This window comes from Schistocerca piceifrons, chromosome 8 (assembly GCF_021461385.2).
Source record: "Schistocerca piceifrons isolate TAMUIC-IGC-003096 chromosome 8, iqSchPice1.1, whole genome shotgun sequence".
In the NCBI taxonomy this organism is placed as follows: Eukaryota; Metazoa; Arthropoda; class Insecta; order Orthoptera; family Acrididae; genus Schistocerca; species Schistocerca piceifrons.
Window position 1 is genome coordinate 345,740,547 of NC_060145.1, and position 27,147 is coordinate 345,767,693.

The window sequence follows — 27,147 nt, forward strand, 5'->3', positions numbered from 1 at the left end:
TACAGTCCATTATCTTTGTTTATGTTCATCTTATATCCTCCTTTCAAGACACTGTACATTCCATTCAACTGCTCCCCAGGTCCTTTGCTGTCTCTGACAGAATTACAATGTTGTCGGCAAACCTCAAAGTTTTTATTTCTTCTCTGTTGATTTTAATTCCTACTCCAAATTTTTCCTTTGTTTCCTTTACTGCTTTCTCAATGTACAGATTGAATAACGTTGGGGAGAGGCTACAACCCTGTCTCACTCCCTTCTCAACAACTGCTTCCTTCTCATGCCCCTTGACTCCTATAACTGCCATCTGGCTTCTGTGCAAATTGTAATTAGCCTTTCGCTCCCAGTATTTTACCCCTGTCATTCTCAGAATTTGAAAGAGAGTATTTCCGTCAACATTGTCAAAAGCTTTCTCCAGGTCTACAAATGCTAGAAACGTAGGTTTGCCATTCCTTGATCTATCTTCTAAGACTGATCTTCCCTGAGGTTAGCTTCTACTAGTTTTTGCATTTGTTTGTAAAGAGTGTGTGTTAGTATTTTGCAGTCATGTCTTATTAAACTGACAGGTCAGTAATTTTCGTAGCTGTTGACAGCTGTTTTCTTTGTGATTGGAATTATTTTATTCTTCTTGAAGTGTGAGGGTATTTCCCCTGTCTCGTTTATTTTGCTCACCAGATGGTAGAGTTTTGTGATGGATGGCTCTCCCAAGGTTATCAATAGTCCTAATGGAATATTGGTTACTCCTGGGGCCTTTTTTTTGCTTAGGTCTGTCCGTGCTTTGTCAAATTCTTCATGCAGTATATCTCCCATTTCATCTTCATCTACATCCTCTTCCACTTCCATAATATTTCTTTCAAGTAAATCACCCTTGTATAGATCCTCTATATACTCATTCCACCTTCCTGCTTTTCTTTCTTTGCTTAGGACTGGTTTTCCATTCGAGCTGTTGATATTAATACAGGTGGTTTTCTTTTCTCCAAAAGTCTCTTTAATTTTCCTGTAGGCATTATTTATCTTACCCCTAGTGATATGTGCCTGTACATCCTTACATTTGTCCTCTAGCCATTCTTGCTTAAGCATTTTGCACTTCCTGTCAGTCTCATTTTTGAGATGTTTGTATTCCTTTTTGCCTGCTTCATTTACTGCATTTTTATATTTTCTCCTTTCATCCATTAAATTCAACATATCTTCTGTTACCCAAGGATTTCTTTGAGCTGTCATCTTTTTAACTACTTGATCCTCTGCTGCCTTCACTATTTCATCTCTCAAAGCTACCCATTCTTCTTCTACTGTATTTCTTCCCAATGTACTTGTCAGTCCTTCTCTAATGCTCTCTCTCAAACTCTCTACAACCTCTGGTTCTTTCAGTTTATCCAGGTCTCATTTCCTTGAATTCCTACATTTTAGAAGTTTCTTCAGTTTTAATCTACAGGTCATAACCAATAAATTGTGGTCAGAGTCCACATCTGCCACTGGAAATGTCTTACAGTTTAAAACCTGGTTCCTAGGTCTCTGTCTTACCATTACATAATCTATCTGAAACCTTCCAGTGTCTCCAGCCCTCTTCCACATATACAACCTTCTTTTACGATTCTTAAACCAAGTGTTAGCTATGATTAAATTATACTTTGTGCAAAATTCTACCAGGCAGCTTCCGCTTTCATTCCTTACCCCAGTCCATATTCACCTACTACTTTTCCTTGTCTACCTTTTCCTACTACTGAATTCCAGTCCCTCATGACTATTAAATTATTGTCTCCCCTAACTATTTGAATAATTTCCGTTATTGCATCGTACATTTCTTCAATCTTTTCATCATCTGTGGAGCTAGTTGGCATATAAACTTGTACTACAGTGGTAGGCAAGGGCTTTGTGTCTGTCTTGGCTACAATAATGTGTTCAATATGCTGTTCGCAGTAGCTTATCCATGCTCCTATTCTTTTGTTCATTATTAAATCTACTCCTGCATTACCCCTATTTGATTTTGTGTTTGTACTGTTGGGTAAAACTGCAACCTTCAAACAAAGCTATAATCTGCTTAGTAATTAAAAGAGTAATTATGTCATAATTGGAAAGTAATGTTCATTACTTAACTGATATAATGTAAGTATGAATTGAAAGAGAGCCAATAGAATTTTTTTTTTAAATTTGTTGGATGAAATGTTGATTATACATAACTCTTTATGGTCTGTGATATGACATATTCTAATAATTTTCATTGAGCTGCTTTATATGCTTTGAGTATAGCTGTATGAGATGATGCACCAGTGTCCGTACCTAAAATATATATACCTTAAGATGAGGGAAAGGCAACCACTTACCTATTGTGAATTGATGTGAGGAGCATAATAACAGAAAACAGCATTCACACTAGCTTTTGAGCACTAGTGGCCACAGGAGTGCACATTTGGGTGTCTTTGTGGTTGTGTGTGTGTGTGTGTGTGTGTGTGTGTGTGTGTGTGTGTGTGATGGTGTGTGCGGTTGCTGGAAAAAGCTAGTGCAAATGCTGTTTTCTGTTAGTGTGTTGTTGTGCTTCACGTATTGATCTGCTGTAGATGAGTTGTTGCCTTTTTTTATTTTATGTATTGCTCCATTCAGGAATTTCCAATATTGTTAGATCCTAACAAGAGACTATATGGTGGGTCTACTTTACATTGAGCCCTGCCCACAGTTTGGTACGTGATTTTCATTAACGATGTTCACCTTGAAAATCATCATGACATTGTAAAAGCATGCTGTCAAGGTTCCAAGTGCAAATGGTGCCCCACTCCGTATTTTAGGCTTAAACATTTCATAATTGAGCTGCTAAAAGCAGATACCGGAATAACGACTGTCTTTGTATCATATTTTGTGCCAGATGGATATGAAGAAATTGAATAAATAAATCTAGGAAAAATCTGGTACATTTCATGGCCACTATGACACTCAGAAACGTGTAACAGATAATCAGTAATTCGTCTCAGTAACACACTACAGTTATCTAATGGTAAATATTTTGTTCATAACCAGTTATGGCAAACAGCCACAGCTGACTTAAATGTGTCACCTATTTAGTGGTTGCTTACTCTTTCACATATTTTCTTACCATACAGGCATAGTACCTTCATATCGCCAAATTTTTACAATATCTTTGGTATATTTAAATGCATTCTGCATTTTCCTTGAGATAGTGCACCACTTATGAACTGTATTGATTTTCAGAAGCAGCTCTGCATGAATAATTTTGAGAAAGCCATGCTCATGTGCCACAAGGACCAGACACAGGGACAGGGATAGTGTAGTTTAACAGTGTATTCCAGCCATTATAGCTTAATGGTAATAATTAAACTATGAAGAACACCTTCTGAGGGGGACTCAAATGATTAATGTTGTGTTCTGTCATCCACCCAACCCACATAATGTCGTGGCCCACATATACATGCAATGTGGAAGACACAGATCTGCAACCTGTCTTATGCACTCATCTAACTCGTCTTATTCCATTCCCATCACATGCCTGTCATACTCTATCAAAAGAAGGGTCACCTGTGAAAGCATTTATGTTATATACTAGCTCTGTTAGAATTTTTGCACATCTTTTATGTGAGCATGACTATTGTCCAAATGTCCATCCAAATGAATGGCCACTTGCAAACTGTGGTTAATATCAGAATTGACTACCCAGTGGCAGAACACACTGTTGCACACAATATGCTTGACTTCATTGGCTACCTCACAACCAAAACCATGGACTCTAGGTCTTACCCCTCCCCAGGCTACAGCTTCTACAAATTGTGAAGATGTAAATTGTCCTTACAATGCATCCTTGCACACAGTCATCTTGATTTCAATATATGCCATCCCATGTCTCACAAAAACTCGACCTCTGTGGGCTTGCCTCACTTCACTGACTCTGCACTCTCACTTTACTCTCTGCAGTCTCCTTTTTCATCTATTACATCTCCCCTTCCCAGTCTGCCCGATCACTTTGCTGTGTACCTCATGATATTCCCTCTGCCTGTGCCACAGCAAACTTACTGATCATACATTTGTATCCCATGCACTTGCTGTACCTCTCCCTCCCGGCTCTCAGGCAACCTCTGCCACACCAGGCCTTCACTGCCTTCCTGGTTCTGTGTGTGTGTGTGTTTTCTACATTAACAATTAGCTCTGAAAATTACCCAAAAGCTTAGCAATGTTTTTGGTCTTTTATATGTGCCAATCATCCACTCAAAGCCTTAACTGTATGGTGAGGTGTTTACCTTTACTCCAGAATCAGAATTTTATTATCTCATTAAGTTCATACATAAATTATTGATTTAATGTTCAGGAGACTCATCAATATCAATAACATAACCGAGATACACACAATTTGTTAAAAGAAACCTAAAATTCATCTTAATCTACAAACATCATTACAAGTTTATTACATTACTCTACATAGAAATCTTTATCATCATTTAAAATTCCATTACTGAATAATTATTCTTAATAATTTATTTACTGGCCATGAATTCCTTGACATTGGCTTAGGCAGTTCTACTATCCAATAGTCAATCTGGAAAAATGTGCCAGACTGGGTCTCAAACCCAGGTTTCCCACATATTGTGAGTGGTTGCCTTAACCACTTCGTGAGCGTGCACGGATAGCTGAAGTGGTTAGGGCAACTCCTCGCAGTATGCAGGAAATCTGGGTTTGAGTCCCCATCCAGCACAAATTTTCATGTGTCATTATTGGGTAGAAGATCTACTCTAATACAGCTGATTTATCGGACTTTGCAGTCAGGAAATAAATTTTGAAGTATGTCATATAGCTGTGTATAATCAAAAATGCCCTGTTGGGAATCCATATTCTGAATAACAACATTTTTGCATTAGGATGGCATAAGATTTTATCTTCACTAAACCTAGTAGTATATTGAGAAAGTTTTTGACTTATAATTTGTTATAAATTTTCATAGCCATGTCCTATTGTGTCCTATGTACGTTGAAATTGGATTCCTATAAATAATTCTGGATTGGTATGTATAAAGACAAACAATCAATAAATGTAAATACATGGAATAGTTAAAATGCTTAGCTCCATGAATAGAGGTTGGCATGTATCTGTAGACATAATATTACACATATTTCTAAAAATAGTTTTTTGAAGCAGTAATAGCCTATTTACAATACTTGCATTCCTCCAGATCTTAAAATTCCATCTCATAAAATAGATTCAAAATAGCTTTGGTAAACAACTTTACTAGTGTTCATGTCACTTGCGTTGGGCAATATTGTCATTGTGAATGTGAGACTGGCTTGTTTGCCAGATAGCTTATACAAGAAGACCAGGATACATTTTTTTTCTAGAAATATCCCCAGGAATTGACAGAATCTGCTTACCAAAGTTCCTGATTTTTATGGGTAATTTGGAAGTTACATAATTTTGATTGTTCGGTTTTCATCTGTGTTAGTTGGTTCTCTGTCATGTTTTATTGTAATCAGTTTGCATCAAACCAATGTTTTAAACTATTTATAATGTCAATGACGCTTTGGGAAATTTGTTCTGTGTCTCACATTCAGTGATTACATGTGTGTCATCTGTAAATAAAATTGAATAGGGTGTTATATTTAGAGGTAAATCATTTATATAAGATAAAAACAGAATCAGGCCTAAAATGGAATCTTGTGGTACTTTTTGTGAAATAATTTTCCATTCTGAGAAATAGTTTCCTGTACCTGATGTTACAACTAGTACTTGCTTTCTATCTGTTATATATGATTAGCTTAGCACCTGTTGCTTTGCTCACTTAGACTGTATGGCCTGCAGAGTTCTTCTTTTTATTTTTTTGTTCGTATTTAATTGAATTTTTATATTGTTCACAAACTGCAACTCCTTCTAAACTTTTCATGCTAATTAAGGCCATATAAGTGTGATCTTTTCTGAATGTACTCGTGACTAAAAAGTGATTCTGGTAGCTGGAGTCCTAGGTTTTTCTTAATCATGGTGTTTGCATTCTTGTGGGGATATTTTCATAGCAACATTCATTCTGTAACAAATATTTCTTCATTTCTAATCGAGAAGTGAAATACCACTTTTCATAAATTTAGCTTTATATTTTTTTAATGTAACAAAATATATTATTAAAAGTTTTCATAGTCTGTTGCACTCCCTTAGAGGTTGAACTTCCAGAAAGACTCAAACACATATATTTGCACTTCTAACTGAGAAGTCAAGTACCAGTTGTTATAAGTGTAGCCTTAAAAATCCTTTAGTAGTTCTTTAGCAATTTTTTATTTTCAAAAAAAGTTTTCACCCACTATTTTACCCCTTAGTGGCTGAATTTTCAAAAATGCTGAAACACATATTTTTTTATTTTCTGACTGAGAACCCAAATACCAGTTTTCGTAATTCTAACTTCAGAATTCCCTGAATAGTGAACTACTTTTAAAAAAGCCTTGCATCCCCTATTTCACACCGTTAGAAGTGGAATTTTGGACAATCCATTCTTAAATGATGCCTACAGTGTAAGATGTGCACACTTTCTGAATTTCAAGTTTCTATACTTAAGTGGTTTGGGCTGGATGATAATTGATTCAGTGGATCAGTCTATCCCTGCTCCACTCCATTAGGGGTTGAATTTCCATAAACAGTGACATGTGTGTGTTTAATTTCTAACAGAGAAGTCAAAAACAAATTTTAGTAGATTTAGATTCAGTAATCAGGGTGTATACGACCTGGGACGACAGGGAGATCTGGGAAAAACTCAGGTTTTTTTTGTCCAGGAGATAAACCAGGGAAATTTTTAAATATTTGGGAATTTTTCACATTTTTAGTTTTCAGTTAAATTTTTGTAATTTGACTGGTAAGAATCAATACTCTAACAAAGGATGTTATTGTATCTCGCTGTTGCAGAGTAACACTGCACCAATAAAACATGAATGAGAGAAGAAAAAAAAGAAAATTAAACTTAAGTTGCAAAGGAAATGCGCCATATACAACAACAAAACACAGTGCTCATACTAGCATCTGCCAATAGAAAAATGTGTTAAAGGAAGACTATGCAATACTTCATAACAACAAATTGCCTCCAATGAGCGTGACGTCACAGCTGTTAACATTAGATTCATTTGAGCAGTTGAGTTACATATGAGTAATACTTTCTCCCGCTTTTGGATACAGAAGTGTGGCTGTTAGCTGTACAAGCAACAGCAGCAAGCAGCCAGCATCCTGTATGTCAACCCCTTAGGGATGGAATTTTGAAAAATTGCTTCATAAATAATACTTCAGTGTAAGATCCACGCCTTCTCCAAATTTCAAGTTTCTGTCCTTAGCAGTTTGGGCTTGGGTGGTGATGAGTGAATGAGTGAGTCGGTCAGTCAGTCAGTCAGTCAGTCAGTCAGTCAGGACATTACCTTTTACATATAGAGATTTGAACCAGTTCAAAGCACTAATGTTTATTCTGTATCTTTCTATTTGCCTTATATTGGAGATGCTGAGTCGCAGATAGACACAACAAAAAGACTGTCTCAAAATGAGCTTTCGGTTGACAAGGACTCTGTCAGAAATAGACAAAAAACACAATTCAGACATACCTGACCACAGTCTCTGGCAGCTGAAGCCAGACCATGAGCAGCGGTGAATGATATGGGAGAGGCAACCAGGTGGGGATAAGGAAGAGGCTGAGGTGGGGAGGGGGAGGTATAGAAGGGTAGGGGTAGGGGACAGTAAAGTGCTGCTAATGGGATTGTGCAGGGACAAAGTTCAGAGAGGGTAGGGCAGATAGGTGCAGTCGGGAGGTTAACGGATGGTAGCCAGAGAGGGGAGGGGGGATAGAGAAGTAAAAAAGACTGGTTGTGTTGGTAGAGTAGAGGCTTGTGTAATGCTGGAATGGGAGCAGGGAAGGGGCTAGATGGGTAAGGACAGTGTTTAAAGAAGGTTGAGACCATGAAGGTTAGGGGGATGTAGGATATATGGCAGCAAGAGTTCCCACCAGCACAATCCAGAAAATCTGGTGTTGGTGAGAAGGTTCCAGATGGTGCAGGCTGTGAAGCAGTCATTGAAATAAATGTCGTGTTTGGCGGCATGCTCAGCAACAGGATGGTCAAGTCGTTTCTCGGCCACAGTTTGTCAATGGCCATTCATGAGTTAAGGCAGCTTGTTTGTTTCCATGCCCCACTTACAGTGCAGCACAGTGGTTGCAGTTTAGCTTGTACAGGGTGTATACGACCCGAGACAACCGGGAGATCCGGGAAAAACCCAGGAATTTTTTCATCCGGGAGAAAAGCAGGAAAAACCCGGGAATTTTTTTAGAATTCCGGTAATTTTTCGTTGTTTTAGTTTTCAGTTAAATTTTTGTAACTAACTTGTAAGAACCAGTACTCTAACAAAGAATGTTACTGTATCTCACTACTGCATAATAATACTGCAGCAATAAAACAAGAATGAGAAAAAATAAATAAATAAATAAAATAAAACTTAAGTTGCAAAGGAAATGAACCATATACAACATCAAAACACAGTGCTCATACAAGTGTCTGCCAACAGCAAAATGTGTCAAAGGCTTTAGGAAGACTATGCAATGCTTCATAACAACAAATTGCCTCCTATGAGCGTGACATCACAACTGTTTACATTATATTCGTTTGAGTGGTTACGAGCGAGCTTATGCACATGTGTTGTTTAGTTGCGTATGAGTAGTACCACAGTCTAACATAGACTGTGGTAGTACCTTCTCCCGCTTCTGTCTACAGAAGTGTGGCAGTTAGCTGAATAAGCAAAAGCAGCAAGCAGCCAGATGCTATCCAGAAAAATTTCACTGGTGCGTCTAAGCCGTCAACAGGCCCGGAACTAGGGGGCGGGGGCAAACTGGGGTATCTGCCCTGGGCGTTTCGGAGGGGGGGGGGGGGGCAGATTCATATTATTGAGGAAAAAGATCTTGTTTCACATTCACAAAGTGCCTGGCATCCAGCATACATTGGTCTACCAATTACTCATATCACTTTGAAGGCATCCCTGTTGGTTTTTGAACAAATTGTAAGTTGATTTCTGAATGAATCATAAGTTGATTTTTGAATGCGTGCATTGTGTACGTGATGTCTTTGGCAGGGGAATCCCCGTCCCATGTAGAAGTAAACTTACCTGCAGACAAAAGTGGACGGGTCTATACGAGCTGAGCAGAATAAAGCCGAACAGGTGAATGCCAATCGCTGTTTATGTAGTTGACTGGGTTTGCAAATGATCAGTGTTGTTATAATTACAAGCGAAATCCATAGATTCAGACTACCAGAGTGGAAATAAACGACTAACAGGAATACGTATTGTCTCCTCCGTGTATCCAAGAGAATGAAATTTTGTCAGAAAATTTTTGGCCAGACCGCTACACTACTAAGGGCCAGTTATACAATCCCTGGCTAGCAGCCGCTAAAGTTCTATTCTGGGAGTAGTGCGGAAAACACGTTGTACGAACAGGTAATAACGCCTAACTGGAGAATAAATGCGGGATACTAAACCGATGATTGTGGCAGGGTTAGTGAAGTTAACCAGAGAACAAGTTTTGACACTGGCAGGAATAGTTACAGAATTAGTGATGACAAGATTGTTTGTTAGACAGAGGAAGGAGAAGAAACGGGGACTCACACAAATTACAGAAGAATATGACGATTCCAAATTTATATAAAAATTTCATACTACTACTCTTCGATCTCATGCTTCAGAAGCTAGAGAGTATGAATGAAATGTGAAACTATTTCCTAACATAAAATTTTTTGCTTTTAGTAGGCCTAGTAGACATATGATATTGGTACTTCGTGAATTATATTCTGTTGTGTTATAAAAATGACTATTTGTGGCAAAACAGTCTCGTTTGTTTGGTGTGTGTAACAACTGTTGCAATATTAGGTGGGCTTCTTTCGTTTTATCTAGCAGACAGTGACAAAATACAGGTAATCAGATCAGAAAACCACACCAGTCTTGGGTAATATTTGTATTAACAGCTTTTCTAGTATTAGACAACGATATTTCCTTTTTTCATGTAGCAAAACATTGACGAACTTTGATGAGGTAATAGATTCTTTCCCAGTAAGGAAAGTACGCCACATAAAGCTGTGGCAAGATAGAGAGGGAAAAATGCTAGGACTTAAGGATTGAAGAAATGTATACTGTCTTGCTTGTCTCTTGTCTTTACTCGTTTTGTGTGTCCTATATTTAATTTTATGTCACACAAAACAGCAAGTGATTAGATAATAGGCAGTAAAAAGTGCAAATTTTCTGAAGAGTTCTTGTTCTCTCGATTACAAATAATCCCATTCGCTATTAAGTGCAAGATTTTATTTTTATTTTTATTTTTATTTTATTTATTTATTTTTTAAAGAGGGGCAGGCTGTCACACCGGCCGACTGGGAGCAGGAGAGGCACTACAGGAGATTTTAAATTCCACTGGCCTGAGTATAGTTTGATGGCACCCTTTACAAAATATTAAACGTTTGAATTCCACAGAGCGAAATGCAGAGGCGTGCAATGGAAGAATGCTGTGTGAAGAGGCGTGACACTGCACTTCAGCACACTTACGACCAAATAACGTGTCTTACGTTCCCTTGAACATATATGTTTTATGTATCAGACTCTTCAGAAAGATGTGAGCTACAAAATGAAGATTTTTTCAAAAGTCGATTTTTTAAATTTGTGGTGTCCTACCTCAAACACTTGAGGGAGGTGTAGCGCCACTATCTAATATTGCCACAGTTCGGAAATAATGTAGATCCGGAGCTGATGCACAGAGCAGTCTGAGCTGTAGTGGGGAGGTGGTAGTCTCCACATGGCCCGTGTTTACGTTAAGTGGTTTTGCTGTTTCCTCTTCGTTTGTCGCTCTCACGTCAAATGAAAACAAAACGGATTTCTGCAGCCGGGAGCTATCAAGTGAATTAAAATACATTCACATAATTATTGAAGGGTCTCCCGCATCGTCCCTTACTCTCCTCGGAGTATGGGACCTCATCATCATCATCAATATATGTTATTAGTTTCAGATTTTATTTTGTTTCAACCTTTCTGACAGTCAAGCGTTAATCGCCTTGTAGAACAATGAAGTTATTTTTTGTCGGTTTTTTAAAGAAATTTGACTTTTATTAATCTTTTCCACTGAGGCAATCAATTTATTTGAAGTGTTTAATTCCACACTATTGGCTAGTTTCAACTGTACAGTATATGCTCCCAAATCCTACTGCAAATTGAGGTCAGTGATGTTGTTGTTGTGGTCTTCAGTCGTGAGACTGGTTTGATGCAGCTCTCCATGTTACTCTATCCTCTGCAAGCTTCTTCATCTCCCAGTACCTACTGCAGCCTACATCCTTCTGAATCTGCTTAGTGTATTCATCTCTTGGTCTCCCTCTACGATTTTTACCCTCCAATACTAAATTGGTGATCCCTCGATGTCTCAGAACATGTCCTACCAACCGATCCCTTCTTCTAGTCAAGTTGTGCCACAAGCTCCTCCCCAATTCTATTCAATACCTCCTCATTAGTTATGTGATCTACCCATCTAATCTTCAGCATTCTTCTGTAGCACCACATTTCGAAACCTTCTGTTCTCTTCTTGTCAAAACTATTTATCGTCCATGTTTCACTTCCATACATGGCTACACTCCATACAAATACTTTCAAAAACGACTTCCTGGCACTTAAATCTATACTCGATGTTAACAAAATTCTATTCTTCAGAAATGCTTTCCTTGCCATTGCCAGTGTACATTTTATATCCTCTCTACTTCGACCATCCTCAGTTATTTTACTCCCCAAATAGCAAAACTCATTTACTACTTTAAGCGTCTCATTTCCTAATCTAATTCCTGCAGCGTCACCTGATTTAATTCAACTACATTCCATTATTCTCGTTTTGCTTTTGTTGATGTTCATATTATATCCTCCTTTCAAGACCCTGTCCATTCCGTTCAGCTGCTCTTCCAAGTTCTTTGCTGTCTCTGACAGAATTACAATGTCATCGGCGAACCTCAAAGTTCTTATTTCTTCTCCATGGATTTTAATAACTACTCCAAATTATGCCATAATATATAAAGAACCAAACATGAGATAATACAGCACTGGTACTCCAAGAAAATTTACATCTGAATCTGGACATACGAATGTGCACTTTAAACCGAATTATGCATTTTAGTATGTGTCCACAAAATTCCCATGCTCTTGGAGTATCCTCTAATGTCTTCTTTATTTTATGACATAATTTAAGATGTTGTAATGTTTTAGACGTACAAACATATGGGCTTCCTATGCCATCGTAGCTGTGCAAGCGAGGCAACGCTCTGGCAACTGCTGACGCAAATCTATTTCTAACAGGTCGCGGGAAAATATTCCGAATGGTTGTTTGAAAAGCATTACTTTCAAAGTAAATTTTCTTTTATGCAAGATGAACGCTGTGCACGAATGTCCGATGAATTACTTAAATCACAGAGCGTTTGACTCTCATTCAGAAATCAAATCTTTGAGGATGACTATTTAGAATATTTTCTAGCCCAGAAGATCAGACATTTATGTCGTAGTTAAAAATTTTAGTAGCACATTTGTGTGATGTATCTTAAAGCGTAACACATGCAAAAAATATCAACATTATATGTGAAAGCCTAGCTTCTCTTGCAGCTTCTTAATCTTACAGACCAATATTATACATCTGCATGCTTACTCTGCAATTAACACTTAAGTGCCAGGCAGAGGCAATATTGTGTATATTAAGTTAAACAGTTACCTTTTCCTATTTGTGTGTTCATGCTACTTAACAGTGATGTTGCTGTTGGCTGACTGTATCACATGTCCTATGCTCTGAATATCCTCTGTCATCGGCTGGTGAGATGGCTTGACATGAGCTGCGACTGGCTTAAAACAGCGCATCGCAATCTCGATTTCGAATTCGAATTTATACTTTCGTAATACAAAAATATGCAGTGTACATGTTGCTGCACATCAGACAACTTTTCAAAACGTGTTTTTTTCCCTGAGCTTTCTAAAGTGCAGGGAAATTCTACACCGGTATATAAAGCCACAACCATTGAAAGAATTGATAAATTTTACAGTTCCGAGGAAGAGTATTGTTACTTAACACGGAAAAAGCATATTTTATCCAGGAAAAAATGTATTTTTAACCGGGAAATCCGGGAATTTTTTTTCCTTGTCCACATATACACCCTGTTGTAGATCAAATGACTGGTTTCACAGGCAGCCCTGCCTTTGATGGGATAGGTGATGTTTGTGACTAGACTGGAGTGGGTGGTGGTGGTGGAAAGATGTATGGGACAGGTCTTGTATCTAGATGTATTACAGGGATAAAAGTCATGAAGCAAGGTGTTGTGAGCAGGGGTTGTGTAGGCATGGATGAGGATGTTGTGTAGCTTCAGTGAGCAGCAGAATGCCACCGGGAGGGGCAGGAAGGATAGTGATTAGGACATTTCTCATTTCAGGGCACAGCGAGAGATGTCAAAACCATTGTGGAGAATGTAATTCAGTTACTACAGTCCTGGACGGTACTGAGTGCAATGCTCCTTTGTGGACGTGTCGTGAGACTTTGGGAAGTGGTGGGTGACTGGAAAGATAAGACGTGGGCGATCTGTTTTTGTACTAGGTTCGAGGGATAATTATGGTCTGTAAAGGCCTTAGTAAGACCCTTGGTATATTTTGAGAGGTACCCCTCATCATTGCAGATGCAATAGATGGGTGGCTAGGCTGAGTGGATGGGACTTCTTGGTATGGAATAGGTGGCAGCTGTTGAAGTGGAGGTATTGCTGGTGGTTGGTAGGTTTGATATGGGCAGAGGTACTGATGTAGCCATCTGTGAGGTGGAGTTCAACTTTGAGGAAAGTGGCTTGTCGGATTGAGTAGGTCCAGGTGAAGCTAATGGGGTAGGTGTTGAGGTTCTGCAGGAATGTGGATATGGTGTCCTCACCCACAACCCAGGTCATGAAGATGTCATCAGTGAATGTGAACCAGGTGAGGGGTTTAGGATTTTGGGTGTTTTGGAGTGATTCCTGTAGATGGCCCATGAAATTGGTTGGCATAGGATGGTGCCATGCAGGTGTTCATATCCTTACCCTGGATTTGTTTGTAGGTAATGCCTTCAAAGGAGAAGTAATTGTGGGTGAGGATGATAGTTGGTCATGGCGACTAGGAAGGAGGTTGTTGGTTTGGAATCCATTGGACGTTGGGAAAGGTACTGTTCAATAGTGGTAAGGAAATGGCATTAGGGATGTTAGTGTAAAGGGAGGTGGCATGAGTAGTGATGAGCAGGGCACCATGTGATAAAGGAACAGGAACTGTTGAGATTCGGTGGAGGAAATGGTTGGTATCTTTATATAAGAGGGTAGGTTGTGGGTAATAGGCTGAAGGTATTGGTCTATAAGAGCAGAGGTTCTCTCAGTGGGGGCACAGTAACTGGCTAGGTGGTTGGGTTTATGGACTTTAGGAAGCACCCAACTGTGATCCACCTCCACTGCCCCCAGATCACCCTCTGTTAACTTTCCAGAATTTTTTTACATCGAACCGTGCCTCACCATCATCCCCAAATCCCTCAACATGAAAACTAACTTTACATCCACAGAAAAAAAGCACAATTCACCACCTAAAAACTGATTCCACCCTTATAATTCTACCTGCTGACAAAGGCTGCACCACTGTTGTATTGAACCAAAGGATTACATGGCACAAGGACTCCACCAGCTGTCAGATTGACCCATCCACAAACACTGCCACAGTGATCCCATTCTAGAAATCCAGCAGGATCCTCAGTTTCTCCTCAAATCCTTAGGCCTGTCCCAGAACCTTTCCACAAAGTCCATCTCTGTCCTCACCCCTACCACTCCCTGCACTCCTACCTTTTAAATGCTTCCTGAAGTCCATAAACCCAACCACCCTGGATGCCCCATTGTGGCCAGTTACTGTGCCCCCGCTGAGAGCATCTCTGCTCTCGTAGACCAACCCCTTTAGCCTATTACCCACAGCCTTGCCTCCTATGTGAAAGATACCAACCATTTACTCCACCAACTCTCCATAGTTCCTGTTCCTTTAACATACAGTGCCATTCTTGTCACTAGTGATGCCACCTCAGTTTGCACTAACATCCCTTATGCCTATGGGGTTACTGGTGTTGAACACTACCATTCCTGATGCCCAATGGATTCCAAGCCAACAACATCCTTCATAGTCACTATGACAAACTATATCCTCACTCAAAATTACTTCTCCTTTGAAGCCATTACCAACAAACAAATCAGGCACGGCTAGGGGCACCTGCATGGCACCATCCTATGCCAACTTATTCACGGGGTGTCCAAAGGACTCCTTCCCAAACACCCAGAATCCTAACCCCTCACCTGGTTTAGATTTACCGATGACATCTTCATGATGTAGATCAAGGGTGAGGACATCCTATCCACATTCCTCCAGAACCTCAACACCTACTACCCCATTTGCTTTCCTGGCCCCGCTCAACCTAACAAGTCACTTTCCTCAGTGTTGACCTCCACCTCAAACATGGATAAATCAGTACCTCTGTCCATATCAAACCTACCAATCACCAGCAATACCTCCACTTCGACAGCTGCCACCCATTCCGTACCAAGAAGTCCCTTCCACACAGCCTAGTCACCCATGGCCATTGCATCCGCAGTGACGAGCAGTTCCTCTTTAAATATATCAAGGTCTTACTGAGGCCTTTACAGACTATATAATTGTGGTCCTTGAAGGCCTCAGTAAAGCCTTGTACAAAAACAGATCTCCCACGCCTTATCTTTCCAGTTACTCATCACCTCCCAAAGTCCCACTATACGGCCACTGAGGAGCATTCCCCTTGTGACTCAGTACCACCTAGTACTGGAGAAACTGAAATACATTCTCTACTGAAGTTTTGACTACCTCTCGTCATGCCCTGAAATGAGAAATGTCCCACACTCTATCCTTCCCACCCCTCCTACAGTGGCATTTCGCCACCCACCCGAGCCTACACAACCCCTGCTCCCAATGGCTTGGCTCATGGCTCTTATCCCTGTAATACATGCAGATACAAGAACTGCCCCGTGCATCCTCCCACCACCACCCACTCCAGTCTGGTCACAAACATCACCTACCGCATCAAAGGCAGGGCTGCCCATGAAACCAGTCATGTGATTTATAAGCTAAACTGTAACCACTGTGCTGCATTGTACGTGGACCTGGCAACAAACAAGCTGTCTGACTGCATGAATGGCCACCGATAAACTGTGGGCAAGAAACGAATGGACCACCCTGTTGCTGAGCATGCCACCCAACACGACACTCATTTCAATGACTGCTTCACAGCCATCCGGATCCTTCCCACCATTTGCTCTGTTGGGAACTCTCCCTGCAATATATCCTACGTTCCCCTAACCCTCCTGTTCTCAATTTTTGTTAATCACTGTCCTTACCCATCTAGCCCCTTCCCTGTCCCCATTCCAGCACTGCACAGCCCTCTATTTCACCAATGCACCCAGTCTTTTTACTTCTCTCCTTTTCTGATACCCCCCCCCCCTCCCTCTCTCCCCTGCCCTCCGTCTAACCTCCCGACTGCACCTATCGGCCCTACCATCTCTCCACATTGTCCCTGCATGCTCCCACTAGCAGCACTTTAATGTCTTCCACCTCTCTCTCTCCCTCCCTGTCCCAGCCTCCTCCTTACCCCCACCCGGTTGCCTCTCCCATCATGCGCTGCTGCTCGTAGTCTGGCTTCAACTGCCAGAGACTGCGGTCATGTGTCTGTGAGATGCATTTGTGTGTGTGTGTGATCTATTTTTGACAAAGGCCTTGTTGGCTTAAAGCTCATTTTGTGATAGTCTTATTGTTGTGCCTATCTGTGACTTAGTATCTTCACTATATTGTGAGTAGCAACTATCATTTTCATAATATTGTTACATTCTATTCTGGATTTTCCATTGTATAATTTGTGGAACAGTAGAGAGTTGTTTATACAATCAAAAGCCTTCAGAATCTAACATAAAATTGATGTGACTCTTCAGGTTTTGCCCAGAGATAAGCAAATCTTCTCAACAAGTCTGTTGATGGCACATATTGTACTTGTCCCTTTCTGGAAGCTGAAGTGATTTAATGTGATCTTATTGGATTTCACTGTGAAATTTTGTCTCTGGATTGCAACACTTTTTCGAATATTTTTGATAATATTGGGAGAAGATATACTGGTCAGTATACATATTCCTTTCTGCCTTTACTGAACAATGGCTTCACTAGGGCATACTTTAAAACATGTGGGAAGCATTCTTCTTCAAATTACTGGTGCAGTATTTCATATAGGGCTCCTGATATGACACTAGGAACTGTTTTAATTACTCTAATAGGTGTTTCATACAATCCAGTTGAATTTTTTATTTTTAAGGGATGATACTACTTTTTCTACATCATTAACTGTAATTTGCTCAAATTTGGTTTGAACTTTGCTGTTATCCTGATTCAAACTAAAGTGTTTCACATTGTCTAGGTAAAGTACATCAACAGCTGATTTTGATACATTTATAAGAAATACATTGAAATATTGTGATACTTCTGAAGAATTTCCAATGGACTTGTTACCTGTCTTAATTTTGGAGATTTGTGGACTGCTGCCTATGACACCAAGTCCAGATTCCACAACTGATTATACTACCTTTGATTTACTTGTATGGTTCAGAAAGAATTTTTGTGTCATTTCTTTTACTGCCTTTGGCATCCTTCTAAACATAGTTTTACACGTGTTTATATAGTTTGTAAGATGAAAATGTGTACTACTTTTCAGGTCATTATACAACTGTTTTTTTTTATTTTTATTTATTTATTTTTTTTCATGGCACTTTACACTTTTGTAACAGCAGTTAATCATTTCAGTTTGCTTGTTATTTTTATGACTTTGTCTGCCAGTATTGCAAGGAGATGAATATAGTAATTGAGGCTAGTTGTATTTTGTATTTAAGAATTGGCCAACTTTGAGAGAAGTTAGTCAAAAGCTTGAGTTATCACTCAGACCTGATTATGCATCTAGACAACTAAGAAAATTTTGTACAAGATTTTTATTATTAAAAACTATAGTTTCATATACATGTTTCTGTGTGGTTTATGCAGGTCCAGCCTGTCAAACTGTATAGTGTGTGATGGAGTAAAGATTGGTAAGCAGTCTGAACTTAAAGACTGTTTACTGGGAAGTAGTCAAGTCATTCAAGCAGAAGGTAGGTTCTCATTCTCAGATATAATTATTGTTGTACATGTTATATACACAATTTTGTGTTTATTTTCATTGTTGACTTTTTTCTTTTTAGCAAAACACTCAAATGAAGTACTGACAGATACAAAGAGGCTGATGGAAATATGAAGACCGTATACTTGTAACATGAGATAAAGTTGAGACAGTTTCTTTGCGGCTCGAAGATTTTATGAATGCCAATGTTTTGGGGCCATGAAATTGACTTGAATAGTTATAGATGTTACTTGTGAAAGGTTGGGATCAGTATGTAAACAGCAGTGAACATTTCATGTTTTCAAATTAATGTCATATGAAATTATGTATGTATTTATGGAAGTAAGCAGATTTTTATCAGAACAGGATTGAGAACTGGATGATCATAACTACCCTGCAGACAGCAGCAATGTTCTGTGTCGGACTATCAGGATTGTCGCTTTTCAAATGCAAGTGTGTTGCATGAGAAACAGTGAATAGAGAAGTCAACACCATATTATTTTTTTAAATAATATAAAACTGATGTTTGGTATGTTTATTTCTCTTATTCAGTCCAGTAATGTGGCTACATTATATTATGGCACTTTGCCAAGATATTAATTTTTGTATTATTTTATTGTTTCTTGTGATTAAAATAAATCATTGTTGATCCTTTTTAAACAGCTGGTGTTACTTTTTCCACTCTGTATGCCACTTTTCATAATTTATAATAGTTGCCTTAAGTATATGAGTATAAGAACAATAGCTGATTTATTGTGTAACTTCTGTAGTATGGCGTGGTGGCCCTAAAGTTTTGTTTTTTATCTGAGGCTTAAGATGTTTTCAGTTTATAATGATCATTTTAACTTTAATATCTATTTTAACTTTACCCTGTCAAGCAACTCAGGCCATAGTCCATAATCGAGTACCAGAAAAGAAACACCTGAACTAATATTCAAGCCAAAGGATAACACCTTAAATTGATAGCTTCTCCCTGCATGGATAATTTTGTTAATAGCTTTGGTATGTAAAATGAATTTAACATTTACTTCCAGTTTGCCCACTGGAAATAGCAGTCTAAAGGGCTCCTGGATGATTTGATTATGTTAATCCAGCATTTTGGAATTTCTTTGGTGATCACATGTAATTTTACCTGGGGAATGGAGTAAGAATTGTGACAGTAAGTCTTGTGTGGTATGACAAGACTGTCTTCATAGCTCAGGACAATACCAAGTCTTTCTTCAAGAACGCCTGAATATTGTTAAAAAGTCCTTGTTAGATCAGACTGCTGATTATTGTTCAAATATGTAGACATGGTTATTTTATTCATAATGTGCTTTGTAATATAAGGAGCAAAAATTAAATCACGTCGGTGCTTATTTTTATATGCTCTCCCCCTGATGATAAAATCTACTTTGATGGCTTGGCAAAATGTACTGTAGTAAATGTCAGTTTTTATGAGATCCAGAGATACTTCAATACCACGATGTAAAATGTGGATTTTTCCGCAATAAATGTCATCCATGTATCTCTTTTCTATAGGATTCCATGCCTAATATACAGGGTGTTACAAAAAGGTACAACCAAACTTTCAGGAAACATTCCTCACACACAAAGAAAGAAAATATGTTACGTGGACATGTGTCTGGAAACGCTTATTTTCCATGCTAGAGCTCATTTTATTACTTCTCTTCAAATCACATTAATCATGGAATGGAAACACACAGCAACAGAACGTACCAGTGTGACTTCAAATACTTTGTTACAGGAAATGTTCCAAATGTCCTCCGTTAGCGAGGATACATGCATGCACCCTCCGTCACATGGAATCCCTGATGCGCTGATGCAGCCCTGGAGAATGGCATATTGTATCACAGCTGTCCACAATACGAGCACGAAGAGTCTCTACATTTGGTACCGGGGTTGCGTAGACACGAGCTTTCAAATGCCCCCATAAATGAAAGTCAAGAGGGTTGAGGTCAGGAGAGCGTGGAGGCCATGGAATTGGTCCACCTCTAGCAATACATCGGTCACCGAATCTGTTGTTGAGAAGCATACGAACACTTCAACTGAAATGTGCAGGATCTCCATCGTGCATGAACCACATGTTGTGTCGTACTTGTAAAGGCACATGTTCTAGCAGCACAGGTAGAGTATCCCATATGAAATCATAACAACGTGCTCCACTGAGCGTAGGTAGAAGAACATGGGGCCCAATCAAGACATCACCAACAATGCCTGCCCAAACGTTCACAGCAAATCTGTGTTGATGACGTGACTGCACAATTGCGTGCGGATTCTCGTCAGCTCACACATGTTGATTGTGAAAATTTACAATTTGATCACGTTGGAATGAAGCCTCGTCCGTAAAGAGAACATTTGCACTGAAATGAGGATTGACACATTGTTGGATGAACCATTCGCAGAAGTGTACCCATGGAGCCAATCAGCTGCTGATAGTGTCTGCACACACTGTACATGGTACGGAAACAACTGGTTCTCCCGTAGCACTCTCCATACAGTGACGTGGTCAACGTTACCTTGTACAGCAGCAACTTCTCTGACACTGACATTAGGGTTATCGTCAACTGCACGAAGAATTGCCTCGTCCATTGCAGGTGTCCTCGTCGTTCTAGGTCTTCCGCAGTCATGAGTCATAGACTGGAATGTTCTGTGCTCCCTAAGATGCCGATCAATTGCTTTGAACGTTTTCCTGTCGGGACACCTTCGTTCTGGAAATCTGTCTCGATACAAACGTACCACGCCACGGCTATTGCCCCGTGCTAATCCATACATCAAATGGGCATCTGACAACTCCGCATTTGTAAACATTGCACTGACTGCAAAACCACGTTTGTGATGAACACTAACCTGTTGATGCTACGTACTGATGTGCTTGATGCTAGTGCTGTAGAGCAATGAGTCGCATGTCAACACAAGCACCGAAGTCAACATTACCTTCCTTCAATGGGGCCAACTGGTGGTGAATCGAGGAAGTACAGTGCATACTGACGAAACTAAAATGATCTCTAACATGGAAATTAAGCGTTTCCGGACACATGTCCACATAACATCTTTTCTTTATTTGTGTGTGAGGAAGGTTTCCTGAAGGTTTGGCCGTACCTTTTTGTAACACCCTGTATGGTCCACCATTAAACAATCAACAAATGTGTATGTGAATTCCATTCTTTCATTTCCCAGTTCAATAGACAAGCAGGCCTGCAACTTTATATTACAGGATATGGTGCCTATGGCTCTCAGAATCTTGGAGGTGCTGATGGGTAAACTTGGTACATTTACATTTTCTCATACTCTCTTGAATAGATCAGTGGAAACCATGTTAATGGCAGAGCTTTAATCTGAAATTATAATGATTTATATCATAGTAAAGCTCTAACATCACCCTTTACTACAGTGTACTAGCAATACTGATAATGCTTTGCAGTTGCTAAATATGTAGGGGTACTGGATATCAAATGGTTCAAATGGCTCTGTGCACTATGGGACTTAACATCTGTGGTCATCAGTCCCCTAGAACTTAGAACTACTTAAACCTAACGAACCTAAGGACATCACACACATCCATGCCCGAGGCAGGATTCGAACCTGCAACCGTAGTGGTCACGCGGTTCCAGACTGAAGCGCCTAGAACCGCACAGCCACACTGGCCGGCTACTGGATATCCCTGGGTATTGTTTCAGGACACAAATTTTGATTCCTCGTTGTGAATTGTCCACTTCAAAGGTATAGAACTCAAATTTATAACAAAACATTATAATATGAATGAAAAAGAACTGTTTTTGTTTTTGATTTCTAGTGTTTTTAAGAATTTTTTTTCCTTTCTTTTTTTTATCTTTGTACGCAATATAATACAAAACTTCAGAATACACAAAATTTTTCATTTGTTGTTCCTGCACAGAGGTGCTCCTTGTGGTGTCATCCTTGTATCCCCATAGGCCAGTATTTTGCCAAGAAAGACTTCTCAAATTCATCGCACATGCAACAATATTCAGGTGGCTCTGTAGCCCAGAGGGCAGCATCCCCTTGAACATAGCCTAATATAAAACCTATTCCTCTACATCAAACCAAAGCAGAACTATCTGATGGAAACCATAGTATAAAGGCTCTTTTTTCTAGGTAAAAACATTGGAATTGTCAATGCCTTGTTAAATTTTCTTCAAGCAGTTTAGAAGCAAAGATTGTTGCAGCTCCCATAGTGTATGCTGATTCATGCACTATTGAACCGTAAGATCACATTACACATGCTGCTGCCAATTATACATTGGTTCAGAAGCATGGATATTTTCCCAGCCCTGTGCAACCTATTGATAAGCGTGTACCAACTCCTTTATTTCAGATAATTCTACTTTGACTGTTTCATTTGCTCACTTATGGCAACATGCATCATGCCATAATAAAAAAAAAAATTGTTCCCTAATTTATCTGTAACAGTATGCATCTCAACCTGAACATGACTGGCTGAATGGTCCATTCAGACAGAACCTCATTAGTTATTTAGTAAACTGGTGCTTGGAATTTTGTAGCTCTGATTTCTGTTATTCATGTGTCCTTTTCAAACATCCAAGCCACAAATATGTCTGTCTCTGTAATTCAGCTTGATCATGCATAATTTTTTCTTGGTCGGCAGCTATATTATTTACTCTTCCAGAAAGCTGACAAACAGTTTCAGATAGCGCAACTTGCGCTTGGTTTATTGCTACAGTCTCATCACGTAATTTTTGTACAGCTTCTGGTAGACCTGCTGGAGATAACTTTAACTCCAGGATTTTGGTGGACATCACTTTTTGAGCAGATGACAGGGAGTCTTGCTCCTCTAAAATTTCTGTCAACTCAGCATCAGATTTTGATAAAGTTTTGCCAGAGTTTCTGACAACATAGCATCTTGTTTTTCTGAAGTTTGTTCTGTGCTGCAGACATAGCTGCTTGTGTGAACAAAATTTTGCCTATGCGATTTCGAACTACAGACATCATCCTAGTCATTAAATCCATTTTTGGAACAATTTGATTAACTGATCATATGATTAACTTCTCTCGCTATTCACGGAGAGATCCATGTTTAATTGCTTGGCTTTTTTATCGTAACATCAAAATAAAAAAAAATAAAGAAATTAAAGTTTTTGGTCTCATTGTTAAAACAGTAAACAACAAAACCTATTACTGTTTTATATGACAGCCAACCATGATAGTTAAGTGATAATGAAATAATGGAAAATCCAGGATGGAATGTAACAATACCAGAAAAGGAAAGTTGCTACTCACCATATAGCGGAGATGTTGAGTCGCGATAGGCACAATAAAAAGATTCACATACTCATAGCTTTCGGCCATTAAGGCCTTTGTCAGTAGTAAACACACATACACACACACACACGCACACACACACACACACACACACACACACACACACACACACACACGCAAACGCAACTTGCAAACACATCTGCAGTCTCAGAGAGCTGAAACTACACTGTGAGCAGCAGCACCTCTGTATGATGGGCATGGCGACTGGTTGGAGGTAAGGAGGGGGCTGTGTCGGGGAGGAGGAGGAATAGTATGATGGGAGTGGTGGATAGTGAAGTGTTACAGTTTAGACGGAGGGCAGGAGAGAAGGTGCGGAGGGGGGAGGGGGTAAGTAGCGGAAAGGAGAGAAATAAAAATAAAAATAAATTAAAAGACTGGGTGTGGTGGTGAAATGACGGCTGTGTAGTGCTGGAAGGGAACAGGGAGGGGGCTGGATGAGTGAGGACAGTGACTAACGAAGTTGAGGCCAGGAGGATTATGGGAACGTAGGATATATTGCAGGGAAAGTTCCCACCTGCACAATTCAGAAAAGCTGGTATTGGTGGGAAAGATCCATATGGCACAGGCTGTGGAGCAGTCATTGAGTTGAGGGATATCATGTTTGGCAGCGTGTTCAGCAACAGGGTGGTCCACTTGTTTTCTGGCCACAGTTTGTCGGTGGCTGTTCGTGCGGACAGGCAGCTTGTTGGTTGTCGTGCCTACATAGAATGCAGCACAGTGGTTGCAGCTTAGCTTGTAAATCACATGACTGGTTTCACAGGTAGCCCTGCCTTTGATGGGATAGGTGATGTTAGTGACCCGACTGGAGTAGGTGGTGGTAGGAGGATGTATGGGACAGGTCTTGCATCTAGGTCTATTACAGGGCTATGGGCACCTGCATGGCACCATCCTATGCTAACCTATTCATGGACTATCTAGAGGAATCCTTCCTAAAAACCCAGAATCCTAAACCCCTCACCTGGTTCAGATTCATTGATGACATCTTTGCTATCTGGATTGAAGGTGAGGACATCTTATTCACATTTCTCCAGAACCTCAACAACTTCCCCATTTGCTTCACCTGGTATTACTCAACCCAACAAGCCACCTTCCTAGATGTTGAGCTCCACCTCAGAAATGGCTACATCAGTACCTCCGTCCATATCTATCCTACTAACCACCAGCAATACCTCCATTTTGAAAGCTGCCACCCATTCCATACCAAGAAGTCCCTTCCGTACAGCCTAGCCACCCGTGGTCATCGCATCTCCAGTGACGAGCAGTCCTTCTTTAAATATACCGAAGGTCTCACTGAAGCCTTCCCTGACCGTAATTATCCTCCCATCCTTGTACAAAAACAAATCTCCCATGCCTCATCTTTCCAGTCTCCCACCACCTCCCAAAGTCCCACAGTCCAGCCACAGAGGAGCATTCCCCTTGTAATTCAGTACCATCCGGGACTGGAGCAACTGAAATACATTCTCCACCAGGATTTCGATTACCTCTCGCCGTGCCCTGAAATGAGAAATGTCTTACCCACTATCCTTCCCACCCCTCCTATCGTGGTATTCCGCCGTCCACCGAACCTACACAATATACTTTTCCATCCTTACACAACCCCTGCTCCCAATCCCTTACCTCATGGCTCATACCCCTGTAATAGACCTAGATGCAAGACCTGTCCCATACATTCTCCTACCACCACCTACTCCAGTCCGGTCACTAACATCACCTATCCCATCAAAGGCAGAGCTACCTGTGAAACCAGTCATGTGATTTACAAGCTAAGCTGCAACAACTGTGCTGCATTATAAGTAGGCATGATAACCAACAAGCTGTCTGTTCGCACGGACGGCCACTGACAAACTGTGGCCAAAAAAGAAGTTGTGGCGGTTTTTGTGTATCATCAACATGGACAAGTGCAATGAATATGGATGATACAATACTCTATGCTATTCTGCGGTTTGAATTAACTTTTTTTTTAATATATAGCAGTTGCATTGATTTGATTTTGTAAATGATACTGACAATATTATACACATGTATAATGCATTATTCAAACTACAACTTCCACCGGATAATTATTTTGTTCAAATTGCACAAGAATTCCACCTGACGTAGTGTAATAATGTTGACTGTAAGCTGTGTTCATATCACTAAAATTACAGATCGTACATCGGAGCTTTTATAATTTTTTTGTTTTTGATGGATTTAATTATTCTTAGCAAATTGATCATGAAAAGGAACCACAGAATACCACCTGCACACAACACTGACATATGCTACCTAAAATATTTTTCTCTGTGATTTGTCCGTAGTTTAATTTTGGCCTCATACATCAGCAATGGAATCTTGTTCAACAATAAATACCATCAGCACTGTTCTTAGAAAATGCAGTCTGATTCGATTAATTTTTTTTCTTTTATAAATTGAGTTCAGTACCATCAGTGCACATTTATTTCTTACACATCGGAATATTGTTTGCAGTTTCAAGTAATTTAAATTTTCCGCTGTAATAAAAGTTAAGATAGCGGCCAAGAAAAGATAGAGGATTTCTTTTTTAATTAAGATTTTCCTTTTCCCAATTAATAGTTTATCATTTAAATTGATGCCACCAATAAAAAAAATTATTAAATTATTTTGCAAATTACTTTAACACAAACCCATGCTATTTTCAACTAGAAGTACAGACGAAGTTGCTATATAATTGCAACTAACAATGGCTGCACGTCTTGCAGCTATGATAAAACAATTAATACAAAATTATAATTAAAAGAGGAAGTGAATTTTCAATAATTAATCATAAATAGTTTTAACGCATTTAGCTCTATTTGTTTTTACCAGCAAATGAACATAAAAGTACAATAATTTTACATTAAATGTTTTTCATTTAACAGACCTCAAATCGATTCGCGTCTTGCGTCGGCAATGTACATCAGAAGAAGACAACAAAAGGGTACAAAACAAAAGAAAAGAATGACATAGATTAACAAAGAATGTGAGACAAATATTGTCTCTCTTTTACATAATTATCATCTTTTTAAGAAATAATTACATAATTGAATGAATATTATCCACACATTCGTATTCCACTCGTAATAAAAAAAAATATATATAATGTGGATGTTATAAAGTGGACCACCATGCTGCTGAACCCGTTGCCAAACATGATATCCCTCATCTCAATGACTGCTTCACAGCCTGTGCCCTATGGATCCTTCCCACCAACACCAGCTTTTCTGAATTGTGCAAGTGGGATCTTTCCGTGCAATACATCCTACATTCCCGTAACCCTCCTGGCCTCAACCTTCGTTAGTTACTGTCCTCACCCATCCAGACCCCTCCCTGTTCCCATTCCAGCACTACACAGCCGTCATTTCACTGCCACACCCAGTCTTTCAATTTCTTTTTATTTCTCTCCTCTCCGCTACTTACCCCTTCCCCCCTCCACATCTTCTCTCCTGCCCTCCGTCTATACTGCAATACTTTGTGTGCAAGTTGCGTCTGCGCGCGCGCGCGCGAGTGAGTGAGTGTGTGTGTGTGTGTGTGTGTGTGTGTGTGTGTGTGTGTGTGTGTGAGTGTGTGTGTGTGTGTGTGTGTGTGTGTGTGTACTGCTGACAAAGGCCTTAATGGCCGAAAGCTATGAGTGTGTGAATCTTTTTATTGTGCCTATCGCG

The 27,147-nt window shown here is 39.7% G+C and overlaps 1 protein-coding gene across 3 annotated transcripts in view; it reads left to right on the plus strand.

Moving 5' to 3' along the window:
* The window catches only part of LOC124711387 (translation initiation factor eIF-2B subunit gamma), a 56,369-nt gene extending 37,519 nt beyond the window's left edge, over window positions 1-18,850 (plus strand). For all 3 annotated transcript variants that reach the window (XM_047241438.1, XM_047241437.1, XM_047241439.1), the window contains exons 9-10: window positions 18,079-18,182; window positions 18,273-18,850. In XM_047241438.1, coding sequence (XP_047097394.1) covers window positions 18,079-18,182; window positions 18,273-18,325 — 157 coding nt within the window. In that variant the 3' untranslated portion in view covers window positions 18,326-18,850. The remainder of the gene's footprint in view (window positions 1-18,078; window positions 18,183-18,272) is intronic.
* The last annotated feature ends 8,297 nt before the right edge of the window (window positions 18,851-27,147 follow it).